General features: G+C 34.9%; 1 protein-coding gene across 1 annotated transcript in view; it reads right to left on the reverse strand.

The window, feature by feature from the left end:
• CRACDL (CRACD like) overlaps nt 1–17,324 on the reverse strand; it is a 328,296-nt gene that overhangs the window by 61,215 nt on the left and 249,757 nt on the right. Inside the window, exons 9-11 of the mRNA XM_044071817.1 lie at nt 6,363–7,550; nt 3,366–3,486; nt 2,299–2,972 (exon numbers count right to left, since the gene is read on the reverse strand). Of these exons, the coding sequence (XP_043927752.1) occupies nt 2,299–2,972; nt 3,366–3,486; nt 6,363–7,550 (1,983 nt within the window). The remainder of the gene's footprint in view (nt 1–2,298; nt 2,973–3,365; nt 3,487–6,362; nt 7,551–17,324) is intronic.

A 17,324-nucleotide genomic window follows, 5' to 3' on the forward strand; every position in this document is an offset into this window, starting at 1 on the left:
GAGCAATGTTCATTTATACCTGGATATGCATATGCCTCAGTTTTAAATTGCCACAGCAATTCCTGCTCCTCAAGCCTCAAATGCCAAGGTCCACCTGTAGGGTTTTTATGGACCTTATTTACTACATTAAATAAAAAACTGTGGTTAGGAAACTCATTAATGTGTTTTGCCAAGGCATTTGTAGGCATATTCTTAGATATAGCATATGTGTGTTCATATATGCGTTGTTTTAACTGGCGCTCAGTTTTCCCCAAGTAAAAAGCTGAACATAATTTACAGGAAGCCAAATAAACAACACCAGAGCTTTCACAGTTGTATTTATCATTACAATAATATTTTTATTTTTGATCTCAAAAAAGGAACCAGTTTTTATATATTTGCAATAATTGCATCTTCCGCACTTAAACATTCCCTTATTTGGTTTGTAACTAATATTAGTTAATTCTAATAACATTTTAAGGGAAGGTGCTTTTTTGTATACTACAACTGGTTTGTGACCAAGTGTAGAAATAGTACTTAAGTCATTAGACACCAATTTCCAATTATTATTTAATATCTTCCTAATTTGGGGGGCTAAATCATTAAATTGAGTCAGGAAACTAACATTATAGTTGGTTTTAAGTTGATTATTAATTTCTGTTCCCTCACTAGTTATATTTATTTCACATACTATATTATTCGTATTTGTTGAACCTGATGTTAAAATAGGATTCATAAGCCCTTTATTTCTTTTAATACTAACCTCATTAATAATGGAATGAATAAGTTCCTTTGGGTATCCTTTATTACTAAACATTAGAAATAATTTATTACATTCTTCCACAAAGAGGTCATCTGTACTACACATTCGAGAAGCGCGGACTATTTGGCCCTTTATTACACCTTTCTTCTGAAAAAAGGGTGAAAGCTACTAAAGTGCAAAAATGAATTACTATAAAATGGCTTCCTGTAAATATTAGAAACAAATCTATTGCCAATTACATCTTTGGAAATAAGAATGTCTAAATAATTAATACTAGACTCTGCGTAGTGGTGTGTAAACTTCAAAAAAGAAGAAAATGTACACATCTCATTTATTAATTCGTCTGCTTCTTCTTTTGTACCTTTGATGACCATGAGAATATCATCTTGGTAGCGGGTATACCAAACTACCATTTTTTTGTATAAATTATGTTTAAACAGAAAATTACACTCCCAATACGCCATTACACTGTTAGCAAAGCTCCCACCACATGGGGAGCCCATTGCTATTCCATTTTTCTGCAAAAAGATCTGTTTCTTAAACATAAAAAAATTGTTGTTCAAAACAATCTCCAGTAGGCTAATTATGAGATCTATGTTACTGCCTATTAAATGTTTAGCTAGTAGAAACTCTCTTACCCATTCCACACCTAGATCTTGCGGGATTGCAGTATATAAGTCTTTAACATCTGCAGTTAAAAACTTTAAATCCGGTTGGAAGGTAATGTCATTCAAAGATTTTAATACGTGCCAAGAATCACGGCATATTTGTTGTTCTGTTGCCAGTACCTCTTTTAATTTATTGTCCACCCATTTAGCGCATGCATACGTAATTGAGTGTCGGCCATCTATAATAGGTCTAAAAGGTGGGTTGTTCATATTTTTATGCAATTTCGGTATTCCGAAAATTACTGGGACTAATGGAGATAGTATAGTAAAATAATGGTACATTTCTAAAGTAATACTACCTTCTATGAACATATCACTTAAAGTGTCTTTAATTTTCTTGTAAGCTTGATTTAATTCATTAATAGACACTTTTAAGTAATCCACTGAGCTTAACATCTGACCCATCCTATGTTCATATTCATCATTATTCATTAAAATTGCCCCCCCACCTTTATCGGGCTTCATAACACGTATATTCTGTGACCTAAGCAACATTATGAAGTCCTTATCCTGAGGGATATGACCATTGTAAGACATTTTGTTTGAATATTCATTGAATAATGCCCTAATATGAAACTCAGAGATCTTTTCAAAAAGGGCTACATTAGCATCTAATGGGGGATTGTATAAACTGGAAACATGTTCAATACTTTGAACATTAGCACAATTCTTAAACATTAATTGGAAATTTAATTTCCGTGTGTACAACCTCAAATCACATAAAACACGGGCTATATCTGCTGTTGGCATTGGTACAAAATTAAACCCTTGGCCTAGGAAGTCAATAAGTTCTTGATTTACTTCAACAGAAGAAAAATTGAAGACATTAAAGTCTCCATGTATACTGGAGAAAATTTTAACAGTACCAGTATTTTCATGTTCGTTTACTTCCTGCGTTTGTTGTACTTCCGTTTCGGTTGTCCACGTTTGTTCCAGTTCGAATTCTTCTTGGTGGCACTGGCATAGGATCCGTGAAAACCCTGGCGCTGTTCTACTACTTGATCCTGCACATTATTCACTCTATTGTCAGCCTGCTGGTTACGATTAAAAATCCGTTCACTACGTCGAACTTCATTTACTTGGGGAGATAGCAAGTTCTCGTGCTGCAAATTGAACATTTCCTGAGACTCAGTGATTACACTATTGTTGTTTGAAGCCACACCTTGCAAGTTGCGATTAATTGGTGGATCCGGATAAGCCGTGCCTTGTGCATACGCGGCTTTATCCCTATTGATTTTATGTTTTTTGGTACCCATGATTTTTTCTAATAAATTTTCTATGCTTGCAAATATTCTCGTATAATCATAGTTGTAACGTGAAAAGTCAGGGTGGCTACGAATGTCTTTTTCTAAGGCATCCAATTGTAATCTCAAGTCATTAATTTGAGTAGTGTATTCTGCAATAAGCAACTCAAGGAACTCTAAACCTTGCTTATTAAATAACTGGAGCAGTTTACGATGCATATCAGAGTTTTTTAATACACCCGAAGGGTATTTCCACTGGCGTAGACCTTTCGGGACTATCTGGAGCTTAATACATTCTTGGAAATACAAGATTTCAACCTGTAGTTTTTTATATTTTAACAGGTTTACGTCAAATGATTTCAATTTGTCCATAATAGTATTAGTTCTTACTTGGTTGTCTTCCCGTACTGAATCTTCTTGATTAAAGCAGTTGGAAAAAATGTTAACGGGCGTATTTAGAAAATCATTAAGTCCAGGTACCAAAATCCCATCATTATTTTGATTGTTATTTAAAGCATTACTTGTGGAAGCACCTCTCAAAGATGTATTGGGTGGAATATTGTTGGAAATATTTACGTTTCCATTACCATTTACATTAACTTGACCTTGTTGCTTCGTGGAACTGGCAGAGCATTCACCGAGAGAACGATGTATCACTCCTGTGCGTGGTCACACAGCACTACTATTCTCATCGGTTCCTTGACCCAATACTTGCTTTGCCAAATTATCGACTCTTTGAGTTAGCTGCTGTATTAGGGCTGTTAGGTTACCAATAGCGTCCACTTCACGACGAGTAGCCCCCGGTGAAACAGATGAACCAGTAGAACCGGGGCTAGTGGAAAAGAGAGACTGCGATTGTTGAGTATCACCAGATTCAGCCATCAAAACTAGTAAATTAAAACGCAAAACACAAACTTGAAAAAACACAAAACAAGTGATACTAGTAACAAATCACGCTAGCGTCTACGAAAATAAAAAGATTTATTCCGTTCTGTTAGCGCTTTCGTGCATTAACAGATAAATGCACTTCTTCAGACAACATCTTTAAAAAAGACCAGAACATATATAGCAAACCAATTTGTTCACACACCCAACAGCTTATTACCAATTAAACATTTAAAACAGTTAGTACCCTACCAACTTAAAGAGATATGTATCCAATACTTATTTTTACATAAAAAATCCACCATCTAAAAACAAATATATGCCAAATTATAAATGCAATTCCATCATGTTTTATAAATAAAAAAAATATATTTTATATATTATGATGAACCAACATCCTAAATATTTCCTGAAGCCCATTTTTATGGGACACTTAAATATGTATTATATATTACCACTTTTTTAACATTTAACACTGCCAAATCTATCATTGTAGAGCCTTTAATTTAAGAAGGCATTTAATTGAGCAATGTTCATTTATACCTGGATATGCATATGCCTCAGTTTTAAATTGCCACAGCAATTCCTGCTCCTCAAGCCTCAAATGCCAAGGTCCACCTGTAGGGTTTTTATGGACCTTATTTACTACATTAAATAAAAAACTGTGGTTAGGAAACTCATTAATGTGTTTTGCCAAGGCATTTGTAGGCATATTCTTAGATATAGCATATGCGTGTTCATATATGCGTTGTTTTAACTGGCGCTCAGTTTTCCCCAAGTAAAAAGCTGAACATAATTTACAGGAAGCCAAATAAACAACACCAGAGCTTTCACAGTTGTATTTATCATTACAATAATATTTTTTATTTTGATCTCAAAAAAGGAACCAGTTTTTATATATTTGCAATAATTGCATCTTCCGCACTTAAACATTCCCTTATTTGGTTTGTAACTAATATTAGTTAATTCTAATAACATTTTAAGGGAAGGTGCTTTTTTGTATACTACAACTGGTTTGTGACCAAGTGTAGAAATAGTACTTAAGTCATTAGACACCAATTTCCAATTATTATTTAATATCTTCCTAATTTGGGGGGCTAAATCATTAAATTGAGTCAGGAAACTAACATTATAGTTGGTTTTAAGTTGATTATTAATTTCTGTTCCCTCACTAGTTATATTTATTTCACATACTATATTATTCGTATTTGTTGAACCTGATGTTAAAATAGGATTCATAAGCCCTTTATTTCTTTTAATACTAACCTCATTAATAATGGAATGAATAAGTTCCTTTGGGTATCCTCTATTACTAAACATTAGAAATAATTTATTACATTCTTCCACAAAGAGGTCATCTGTACTACACATTCGAGAAGCGCGGACTATTTGGCCCTTTATTACACCTTTCTTTTGAAAAAAAGGGTGAAAGCTACTAAAGTGCAAAAATGAATTACTATAAAATGGCTTCCTGTAAATATTAGAAACAAATCTATTGCCAATTACATCTTTGGAAATAAGAATGTCTAAATAATTAATACTAGACTCTGTGTAGTGGTGTGTAAACTTCAAAAAAGAAGAAAATGTACACATCTCATTTATTAATTCGTCTGCTTCTTCTTTTGTACCTTTGATGACCATGAGAATATCATCTTGGTAGCGGGTATACCAAACTACCATTTTTTTGTATAAATTATGTTTAAACAGAAAATTACACTCCCAATACGCCATTAAACTGTTAGCAAAGCTCCCACCACATGGGGAGCCCATTGCTATTCCATTTTTCTGCAAAAAGATCTGTTTCTTAAACATAAAAAAATTGTTGTTCAAAACAATCTCCAGTAGGCTAATTATGAGATCTATGTTACTGCTTATTAAATGTTTAGCTAGTAGAAAATCTCTTACCCATTCCACACCTAGATCTTGCGGGATTGCAGTATATAAGTCTTTAACATCTGCAGTTAAAAACTTTAAATCCGGTTGGAAGGTAATGTCATTCAAAGATTTTAATACGTGCCAAGAATCACAGCATATTTGTTGTTCTGTTGCCAGTACCTCTTTTAATTTATTGTCCACCCATTTAGCGCATGCATACGTAATTGAGTGTCTGCCATCTATGATAGGTCTAAAAGGTGGGTTGTTCATATTTTTATGCAATTTCGGTATTCCGAAAATTACTGGGACTAATGGAGATAGTATAGTAAAATAATGGTACATTTCTAAAGTAATACTACCTTCTATGAACATATCACTTAAAGTGTCTTTAATTTTCTTGTAAGCTTGATTTCATTCATTAATAGACACTTTTAAGTAATCCACTGAGCTTAACATCTGACCCATCCTATGTTCATATTCATCATTATTCATTAAAATTGCCCCCCCACCTTTATCGGGCTTCATAACGCGTATATTCTGTGACCTAAGCAACATTATGAAGTCCTTATCCTGAGGGATATGACCATTGTAAGACATTTTGTTTGAATATTCATTGAATAATGCCCTAATATGAAACTCAGAGATCTTTTCAAAAAGGGCTACATTAGCATCTAATGGGGGATTGTATAAACTGGAAACATGTTCAATACTTTGAACATTAGCACAATTCTTAAACATTAATTGGAAATTTAATTTCTGTGTGTACAACCTCAAATCACATAAAACATGGGCTATATCTGCTGTTGGCATTGGTACAAAATTAAACCCTTGGGCTAGGAAGTCAATAAGTTCTTGATTTACTTCAACAGAAGAAAAATTGAAGACATTAAAGTCTCCATGTATACTGGAGAAAATTTTAACAGTACCAGTATTTTCATGTTCGTTTACTTCCTGCGTTTGTTGTACTTCCGTTTCGGTTGTCCACGTTTGTTCCAGTTCGAATTCTTCTTGGTGGCACTGGCATAGGATCCGTGAAAACCCTGGCGCTGTTCTACTACTTGATCCTGCACATTATTCACTCTATTGTCAGCCTGCTGGTTACGATTAAAAATCCGTTCACTACGTCGAACTTCATTTACTTGGGGAGATAGCAAGTTCTCGTGCTGCAAATTGAACATTTCCTGAGACTCAGTGATTACACTATTGTTGTTTGAAGCCACACCTTGCAAGTTGCGATTAATTGGTGGATCCGGATAAGCCGTGCCTTGTGCATACGCGGCTTTATCCCTATTGATTTTATGTTTTTTGGTACCCATGATTTTTTCTAATAAATTTTCTATGCTTGCAAATATTCTCGTATAATCATAGTTGTAACGTGAAAAGTCAGGGTGGCTACGAATGTCTTTTTCTAAGGCATCCAATTGTAATCTCAAGTCATTAATTTGAGTAGTGTATTCTGCAATAAGCAACTCAAGGAACTCTAAACCTTGCTTATTAAATAACTGGAGCAGTTTACGATGCATATCAGAGTTTTTTAATACACCCGAAGGGTATTTCCACTGGCGTAGACCTTTCGGGACTATCTGGAGCTTAATACATTCTTGGAAATACAAGATTTCAACCTGTAGTTTTTTATATTTTAACAGGTTTACGTCAAATGATTTCAATTTGTCCATAATAGTATTAGTTCTTACTTGGTTGTCTTCCTGTGCTGAATCTTCTTGATTAAAGCAGTTGGAAAAAATGTTAACGGGCGTATTTAGAAAATCATTAAGTCCAGGTACCAAAATCCCATCATTATTTTGATTGTTATTTAAAGCATTACTTGTGGAAGCACCTCTCAAAGATGTATTGGGTGGAATATTGTTGGAAATATTTACGTTTCCGTTACCATTTACATTAACTTGACCTTGTTGCTTCGTGGAACTGGCAGAGCATTCACCGAGAGAACGATGTATCACTCCTGTGCGTGGTCGCACAGCACTACTATTCTCTTCGGTTCCTTGACCCAATACTTGCTTTGCCAAATTATCGACTCTTTGAGTTAGCTGCTGTATTAGGGCTGTTAGGTTACCAATAGCGTCCACTTCACGACGAGTAGCCCCCGGTGAAACAGATGAACCAATAGAGCCGGGGCTAGTGAAAAAGAGAGACTGCGATTGTTGAGTATCACCAGATTCAGCCATCAAAACTAGTAAATTAAAACGCAAAACACAAACTTGAAAAAACACAAAACAAGTGATACTAGTAACAAATCACACTAGCCTCTACGAAAATAAAAAGATTTATTCCGTTCTGTTAGCGCTTTCGTGCATTAACAGATAAATGCACTTCTTCAGACAACATCTTTAAAAAAGACCAGAACATATATAGCAAACCAATTTGTTCACACACCCAACAGCTTATTACCAATTAAACATTTAAAACAGTTAGTACCCTACCAACTTAAAGAGATATGTATCCAATACTTATTTTTACATAAAAAATCCACCATCTAAAAACAAATATATGCCAAATTATAAATGCAATTCCATCATGTTTTATAAATAAAAAAACAATATTTTATATATTATGATGAACCAACATCCTAAATATTTCCTGAAGCCCATTTTTATGGGACACTTAAATATGTATTATATATTACCACTTTTTTAACATTTAACACTGCCAAATCTATCGTTGTAGAGCCTTTAATTTAAGAAGGCATTTAATTGAGCAATGTTCATTTATACCTGGATATGCATATGCCTCAGTTTTAAATTGCCACAGCAATTCCTGCTCCTCAAGCCTCAAATGCCAAGGTCCACCTGTAGGGTTTTTATGGACCTTATTTACTACATTAAATAAAAAACTGTGGTTAGGAAACTCATTAATGTGTTTTGCCAAGGCATTTGTAGGCATATTCTTAGATATAGCATATGTGTGTTCATATATGCGTTGTTTTAACTAGCTCAGTTTTCCCCAAGTAAAAGCTGAACATAATTTACAGGAAGCCAAATAAACAACACCAGAGCTTTCACAGTTGTATTTATCATTACAATAATATTTTTATTTTTGATCTCAAAAGGAACCAGTTTTATATATTTGCAATAATTGCATCTTCCATAAACATTCCCTTATTTGGTTTGTAACTAATATTAGTTAATTCTAATAACATTTTAAGGGAAGGTGCTTTTTTGTATACTACAACTGGTTTGTGACCAAGTGTAGAAATAGTACTTAAGTCATTAGACACCAATTTCCAATTATTATTTAATATCTTCCTAATTTGGGGGGCTAAATCATTAAATTGAGTCAGGAAACTAACATTATAGTTGGTTTTAAGTTGATTATTAATTTCTGTTCCCTCACTAGTTATATTTATTTCACATACTATATTATTCGTATTTGTTGAACCTGATGTTAAAATAGGATTCATAAGCCCTTTATTTGTTTCTAATAATAATAGATTTGTTTCTAATATTTACAGGAAGCCATTTTATAGTAATTCATTTTTGCACTTTAGTAGCTTTCACCCTTTTTTTCAAAAGAAAGGTGTAATAAAGGGCCAAATAGTCCGCGCTTCTCGAATGTGTATTACAGATGACCTCTTTGTGGAAGAATGTAATAAATTATTTCTAATGTTTAGTAATAGAGGATACCCAAAGGAACTTATTCATTCCATTATTAATGAGGTTAGTATTAAAAGAAATAAAGGGCTTATGAATCCTATTTTAACATCAGGTTCAACAAATACGAATAATATAGTATGTGAAATAAATATAACTAGTGAGGGAACAGAAATTAATAATCAACTTAAAACCAACTATAATGTTAGTTTCCTGACTCAATTTAATGATTTAGCCCCCCAAATTAGGAAGATATTAAATAATAATTGGAAATTGGTGTCTAATGACTTAAGTACTATTTCTACACTTGGTCACAAACCAGTTGTAGTATACAAAAAAGCACCTTCCCTTAAAATGTTATTAGAATTAACTAATATTAGTTACAAACCAAATAAGGGAATGTTTAAGTGCGGAAGATGCAATTATTGCAAATATATAAAAACTGGTTCCTTTTTTGAGATCAAAAATAAAAAATATTATTGTAATGATAAATACAACTGTGAAAGCTCTGGTGTTGTTTATTTGGCTTCCTGTAAATTATGTTCAGCTTTTTACTTGGGGAAAACTGAGCGCCAGTTAAAACAACGCATATATGAACACACATATGCTATATCTAAGAATATGCCTACAAATGCCTTGGCAAAACACATTAATGAGTTTCCTAACCACAGTTTTTTATTTAATGTAGTAAATAAGGTCCATAAAAACCCTACAGGTGGACCTTGGCATTTGAGGCTTGAGGAGCAGGAATTGCTGTGGCAATTTAAAACTGAGGCATATGCATATCCAGGTATAAATGAACATTGCTCAATTAAATGCCTTCTTAAATTAAAGGCTCTACAACGATAGATTTGGCAGTGTTAAATGTTAAAAAAGTGGTAATATATAATACATATTTAAGTGTCCCATAAAAATGGGCTTCAGGAAATATTTAGGATGTTGGTTTATCATAATATATAAAATATTGTTTTTTTATTTATAAAACATGATGGAATTGCATTTATAATTTGGCATATATTTGTTTTAGATGGTGGATTTTTATGTAAAAATAAGTATTGGATACATATCTCTTTAAGTTGGTAGGGTACTAACTGTTTTAAATGTTTAATTGGTAATAAGCTGTTGGGTGTGTGAACAAATTGGTTTGCTATATATGTTCTGGTCTTTTTTAAAGATGTTGTCTGAAGAAGTGCATTTATCTGTTAATGCACGAAAGCGCTAACAGAACGGAATAAATCTTTTTATTTTCGTAGAGGCTAGCGTGATTTGTTACTAGTATCACTTGTTTTGTGTTTTTTCTCTCCATATTGCAAATAATACCCTCAGGAGCAATTTCTCCCCAATGCCTCCCAACATCTTGATCATATCTGCAGTGACTTCATCAGAACGTTCCACTTTCCCCGACTTCATACTCTTTTGCTGACACTACACTTCTTCTAAGGTGGCTTCTTCTTAATTTTTTTTATCATTGCAGACACATGTGGAAGTACAACCTCTGTGAGGTTTTCTTCATAAATAAGCCGCTGGAAGTGCTACTTCCATCTGCTGCTGATATCTTCTGGATTGGCGAGTAAGTTGTTTCTGGTATCTGTTATGAACAGTGCTTGCCAACTATCTTATTTATGTATCTGCCATTGCCTTGCAAACTGACAGTGCTTCGTTCTGTCATGTGTTGAGTCACCTTGCAGATGCTGGAAGAGTTTTTCTGGTGCGTTCTTCATTTACATTACTACTGCTCTCTAGTTCTCTTTCTTAATCAACCAGTATTCACTTTTTTCCTGTTCCATTGTTTCTATTTCCCACTTCTTTCCACAGTCCTTGCAATGTCTGGAAGGAAATGAGGTACAGAAGATAAGAAATTGTGGATTTATAGTAGAATGGTCTTGTCAGACAAATATGATGGACCTCTTTGACTGGGTAAACAGGTAATTCAGGTAATTAACCAGGGAAAAGCTGAATGTGCCTACTAGATGAAAATGTAACTTTATATAAAATGCAGTGCCAGCATTATGTCAAGCTTGCACCGCATATTATATAGGTAAGACGGAACTGTCACTCAAGGAACGTATCTATGAACACTGTTAAGATATTAAGAAAAATAAGAGTAACAATGCATTTGCTATGCAAATTGCTTTGAATAACACACATTGGTTTAAGTTTGTTATTTTAGAAAAGGTAAAGCAAAATGAAAGGTGTGGACCCTGGGCAATCCTTCTTGAAAAGAAAGAATTGTATTGGCAACTACATCTGAATGCAACTAGCCATCCAGATCTAAATGATCATGTCTTGATCACTAGTGTATTACGATTAAAAGCACTAGAAAGATGATGATGTGGAAATGTAATGATGTTTTCTTTGTAATGAGTGTGTACAAATTGGATAACGTTAGGATTTCACTTATATTGAATTTTATTGTTTTTGTGGCACTTAACCAACTTTTTTACTGAAACAGTGTATCGTAGTTAAAAAAAAAAAAAAAAAAAAAAAAAGTGTGTGTTTTTATAATTGTGGTACCTGATTGGAGTATCTTATAGATTTACATCATTAGGTTTTGGGGATTTAAACAGCTTTTTGTAAAAATGGATTTCATCTGATGAAGTCTTGGATGTTTTACAAGATGAAAGCGCTTATACGTTTTGAGTTATTGATTGTTTTTAACCTTGTTTGTCTTGTTTGGTTTTAACGTTATTATTAAAAAATACGGTCCATATCAGTATGACTGCCTTCAGACTTCTTTTGTTTAATTTTTGGTTTCTGATTTAACATATTATTGCAGAAAATGTTAATGAATACATTAGGCTTATGACAGGTTCTGTGGAAACAATATGGATAAAACATTAGCTGAACAACAGGACAAAGAGGGAAATCATAAATAGAGTCAACCTCAAAAAAAAAAGAATGACTACCCGTGAGGTACCACAATGGACAGTAGACAATCTATTGTAGATAGTGACTTGGGAAATTAACACTAACCCTGGCCTCACATTAAATATATTCACCAATCAAACTCCACCCGTAGGCAACTCCGAGTGGTACCATCCCACGTCTCTCACTCAAACAACAGATACAACCAAGCAAAAAGGATTTGGTGTACATTGCCTAAACACAGAGTAAAGCATGAGTAACACAACTCATAGTTTAGAATCATGGCTTAATAGCAAGCAACCTGACATTTAACTGTTAGTGTAACCTGGTTAAAAATCCCATGCCTCTCCACCTACATAAACAAATCACACTACATTTTCCAGAATAAACTAGGCATTTTTCCAGGTGGTGGGACTATGCTTTTAGTCAGAAAACCCCCCACCAACATCACCACCTCACGTAAAGTGAATAACCAAAATGGTGATACATCCCCGAAATGGACACTAGTATCAGTGACAATTGCATCTAAAACAAAGCTTCTGATTGCAGCTGTTTACATCCCATCCCCCATCCCCATGAAAAATGGTAGCAAATGCAATTATAGGCATCATATCCTACTATTTAACCAACACTAACAAAGCAGTAATACTTGAAGAATTTAATCTAAACCGATAATCAGCTATGGGTACTAAATACTTTTCTCTCCCATATCAGCCTTAGTCAACTTATTACCTTACCTGCCAGACCTAATTCAATCTCAGGTTATGATGGCCTTCGTGAATTATTAATAACCAAAACACACAACAGAACAAAACAATTATTTTTGCTCAGCACACCAAGTGGCCACCTACCTAGAGAAGCTTAACTTTCAACACCCCCTATATTGCCCCCCTACACAGAGACTAAGGCCACATCCTAATCCAGGGGGGGGGGTCCTCTGAAACCTCTGCAGAATTAGTGATCTCCAGTTTACTTCCATACTGACCCTAATACAGCCCTACAAGTGTTCAAGAATATAACAAATAAAGTGGTAAAAAAACACTTTCCCATTACAAAAAAGAGTAAAAGGTTAACACTTCCTCTAGCTAAACCACTCTCTTTACAAACGTATAAAAAGGAGAGAACATTGCTGGTCTAAATGGAAAGCATCAAAAGACACACATAATCAAAAAACAATACTTTGTAACTTCAAAACTAAAATGGCAGCTTCAGTAACATCAGAAACACAGTCTTGGTTTCCCTAACTCAGACTTCATACAAAAGAATCTAACAGCCTTATATGACCCCCACTAACACATACCATAACTGCCACCCAAACGTCAGCCCAACTACCACCCTTCAGATATATAGCAATAATAATGGCTCCCATCAAAACAATAACTCCTGCAACATCTCCCAGACTGATGTCCTTACTCCAACTGAAAACAACGACTACTTCTTCTTGGCTTCCACACTGTAGTTTCAACAAATTGATTCTAAGGCAATATGTAAAACACGTGAAAAGTTCAAAACCAAACCAAATCCTAACATCAACATTCTGCACCCAACCTTTTTATAATGACTAATAAGTCAAAAAGGAGAAAAATGCCCAATACTTATCACAACAAATCCAACAAAAAAGGCACCTGGAAGGAGAAATCATGCCAACTTGCCAGTAATAAAAATTTCACTTTATGTTTATTTAAACCAAAGCTGTGGGGGCATATATCCAGATCCTGGCCCCTCAGCTAACTCCATAAACAATATTAATTAGGTCAAAATCAGTCTAACACCCCTTAGAAAACTGAATGACCTCTTAATTTTCAACATTATCATTAGAGGCATTCTTGACAAAATTCATGAACTGCACACCACCCTATCCTTTTACTCCTCAGACAGTATACTTCTTATTGAAACTTAGCTTAAACCACACAACAACGACAATGAAATACCCCCACCAGGTTACTCCCTAATTAGAAAAGATTGCACTAACAAAAGAGGTGGTGGTGTCTCTATTCTTTTCAAGAACAACCTTACAGTCGACGTTTTTAACACAAACATCCCTGTTTTCAACAACGATGAGACCCATAAAGGTAAAGCTTCACCCTCAAAAAAAAAAACTGAACATACTAGGTTCATACATCCCTCTCAGGGGCAACATAAATACAGTAGAATCCATAACCCACTGGGCATCAGAGTCCATCCCCCATGAAACACTCCTGCTAGGTGAGTTCAACATAAACTGGACTTCAGTAAAATCACCCCACCCCACTACTCATATAAATCTACATGGCTTTACTCAGATCATCCACCCCCAACTAAGATTGACAAAGCCACCACAAAGGAATCCAGTTTAGACTGGATCCTCATTAATCACCCATCCATGACTCAACTTGCTGGCACATTACCTGATATCCTTAGTGACCACCTCCCTACATTTCTTCTAAGGCAACAAATCAACCAACAAAAAACAGCCCCATCAAACAAATACGTTACACTAAAAATGTCAGAGCAGAAGACCTAACATTAGCACTAAACCACTGCAACTGGTCGCCCCTACTTAACCTCTCCCTTGACAAAGCAGTTGACTATTTTAACTCCACGTTTCTAGACATACTTAAGCCAACTTGCCCCCCCAAGAATTTTTCGAACCAAGTCCAACTCTACACCATGGCTCACCACGAGTACCCAACTCCTACTTAAACAAAGAGATAAAGCATGAGATACTTGGCACGACAACACAACTAATACTAATAGGCAAAGATTTCTTGAATTAAGGAATAAAGTAAAAAAAAACAAATAAGAACAGATAAAAAAAATATATACTAATATACAAAGTACAGCATTAACCCTCAAAAGTTCTGGGCTACCATAAATAATATTCACCTGCCGGGCAAAACAAGTACCCAATCCCAAACATCGACACATCTACAAATAACATTGCAACACAATTCAGTTAATACTTTACCAATTCCATCCTGAAACTATCAGCAAATCCTCCACCCACAACCCTCCCACACTTAGTAGACTCCACAAACAACCAAAACTATTTCTCCTTCTAACCAGTCCAAACCAGTACAGTCCTCAGATACCTGTCCAAACTAAAATCCACTACCCTGGCTGCTGATAAACTCCCAGCAGAGTATCTCCATTATCACAGCAGAAGCTATATCATACCCTATTTCTATATTCATAAACAGGTCAATCTCTGAACAAAAAGTCTGGAAAATATCACATATAATACCTCTACATAAAGGGGGAAACTCGACAGAGTTATCAAATTGCCACCCAATAGCTATACTATCCCCACTCTCAAAAATTCTAGAGAAATGCACGCACTCCCAAACATTAAAATTCCTCCTTTCCAACCATCTTCTAGCCAAAACTTAACATGACTTTCAACTGGGCCATAGCGCCTCCACTGCCCTTATCAGTTTTACCAATCATGTTAATCAACAAAGAAGTGCAAGCAATCTAGTATCAGCTGTCTTTTGGACCTCTCAAAAGCATTTGATACAGTCTCTCATAGCAAACTACTGTCGGCCCTCTCAGACCTGAAACTAAATAACTCAGCGCTCCTGTGGTTCAATGATTATCTTTCCAACAGACAACAGGCCGTTAAATGGCAGGATAGTCCCCTCTCCTCCCAGTCACCTTAGGAGTACCTCAGGTATCCATACTCAGTCCTCTCTTATTCACAGTATTCACAAATAACCTTCACAAAACCACCCTTCATGCAAGTTTAGTCCAGTACACAGATGACTCTACCCTAATCTGCTCTGAGCCCTCTTTCCATCTCCTACAGAAAATAACTCAAGAACCCTTTTCTGTATTTGAAACCTGGTCAACTGACTCCCAATTAATACTCAACCCCCCCCCCCCCAAAAAAAAAAACAGCTCATGATCTTTCACCCCTCCAAAGCTATAGACCCCAATTCCCTCCTTCACTATCATTACCTCTGACAACACCCATATCTCACCAGTTACACACACCAAACTACTAGGTGTAAACATCGACCAAAACATGAAATTTGACAAATACATTGCTCAAACCATAACTAAAGTGCACAAAAAACTAGGTACACTCTACAAATGTAAAAACTACCTAACCTCCAATACTAAAGTTACCATAGCAAGAACCCACTTACTCTCAACATTACTTTATGCTTCTCTCATCATAGTTAATCTCAACAAAGGCAAACTAAACAAACTATCCACATGGTATCACAAAACAGATAGATTTATTACTAACTTTTCCTATAGATCTCATCATTGTCTAGCCCTCCACAAGTTGTCTTGGATGGAGTTACCTAACTTACTTACCCTAAATCAACTCACCTTGACTCATCAAATTCTTTATTACCTCAACAAAACCCCAGCCCTATATGACCTAATCAACCAGTACACTAACAGCCATCAGCTAAGGTCTACCACTAAAGGTCTGGTTAAAGTATCCAAAACTAGATATAGCTCAGGGGAGTCTCTATGCTCCTGTACTGTCGCAAACATGTGGAACTCCCTCCCACCCAAAATTAGGACCAATATAAATAATTTCAGTTTTAAAGCACAGTTAAAATCCTATCTCACCAGGTCCTGGATCTGTAATTGCTCTGACCCAGGATAACTCCTAAAAAGCCTACTCTTGTCAACATTATCTGACCCAGGATAACTCTTATAAGACAAGTGTAGCCATATTATCCTCCTTATATTCTATATTCTATTATAAGGGCCTCCAAAACTTCAATACCCATAGATTTTTTTCTTCTTTCCTTTTTGTAATACAAACGTTACTAATCTTATAGTATTTACGTCGAGTCTTTCAACTTAACAATGTTAACTCAACATAACTAACAATCTTTGTAATTGGAAGCATCAGTAATACTATCAGTACTTTTTAGACTGTTATTTCTGTATTTTTGTATTTTGTACTTTGTAATTTGTACTATAATGGATGACATGTATTATCCAATAAGTATAGAACAGTCTGTCGTGGTTTTACATTTTATACTAGAACATGTGTCATGTATTCTGGCTAATTGTATGGAGCTTTTCTCTCCGGGCCTCCGCTGAAAATGGGTAAAAAACTCTTCCCAGGTGGATTTCCACAGTAAACAAATGTAAAATAAGAAAATAAATACACACACATATATATATGTGTGTGTGTGTGTGTGTGTGTGTGTGTGTGTGTGTGTGTGTGTGTGTGTGTGTGTGTGTGTGTGTGTGTGTGTGTGCATGTGCATGCGTGTGTGTGTGTGTGTGTATAAATATATATATAAATATAAATATATATATATATATGTGTATATATATATATATATATATATATATATATATAAACTAACTCTATCTGACTATATATACATTGATATATATATATATATATATATATATATATATATATATATATATATATATATATATATATATAAACCAACACACCTCATGGAACCAGACCTGA

Source organism: Protopterus annectens, chromosome 5.part0, assembly GCF_019279795.1.
Source record: "Protopterus annectens isolate FY-2018-M chromosome 5.part0, PAN1.0, whole genome shotgun sequence".
Lineage (NCBI taxonomy): Eukaryota > Metazoa > Chordata > Ceratodontiformes > Protopteridae > Protopterus > Protopterus annectens.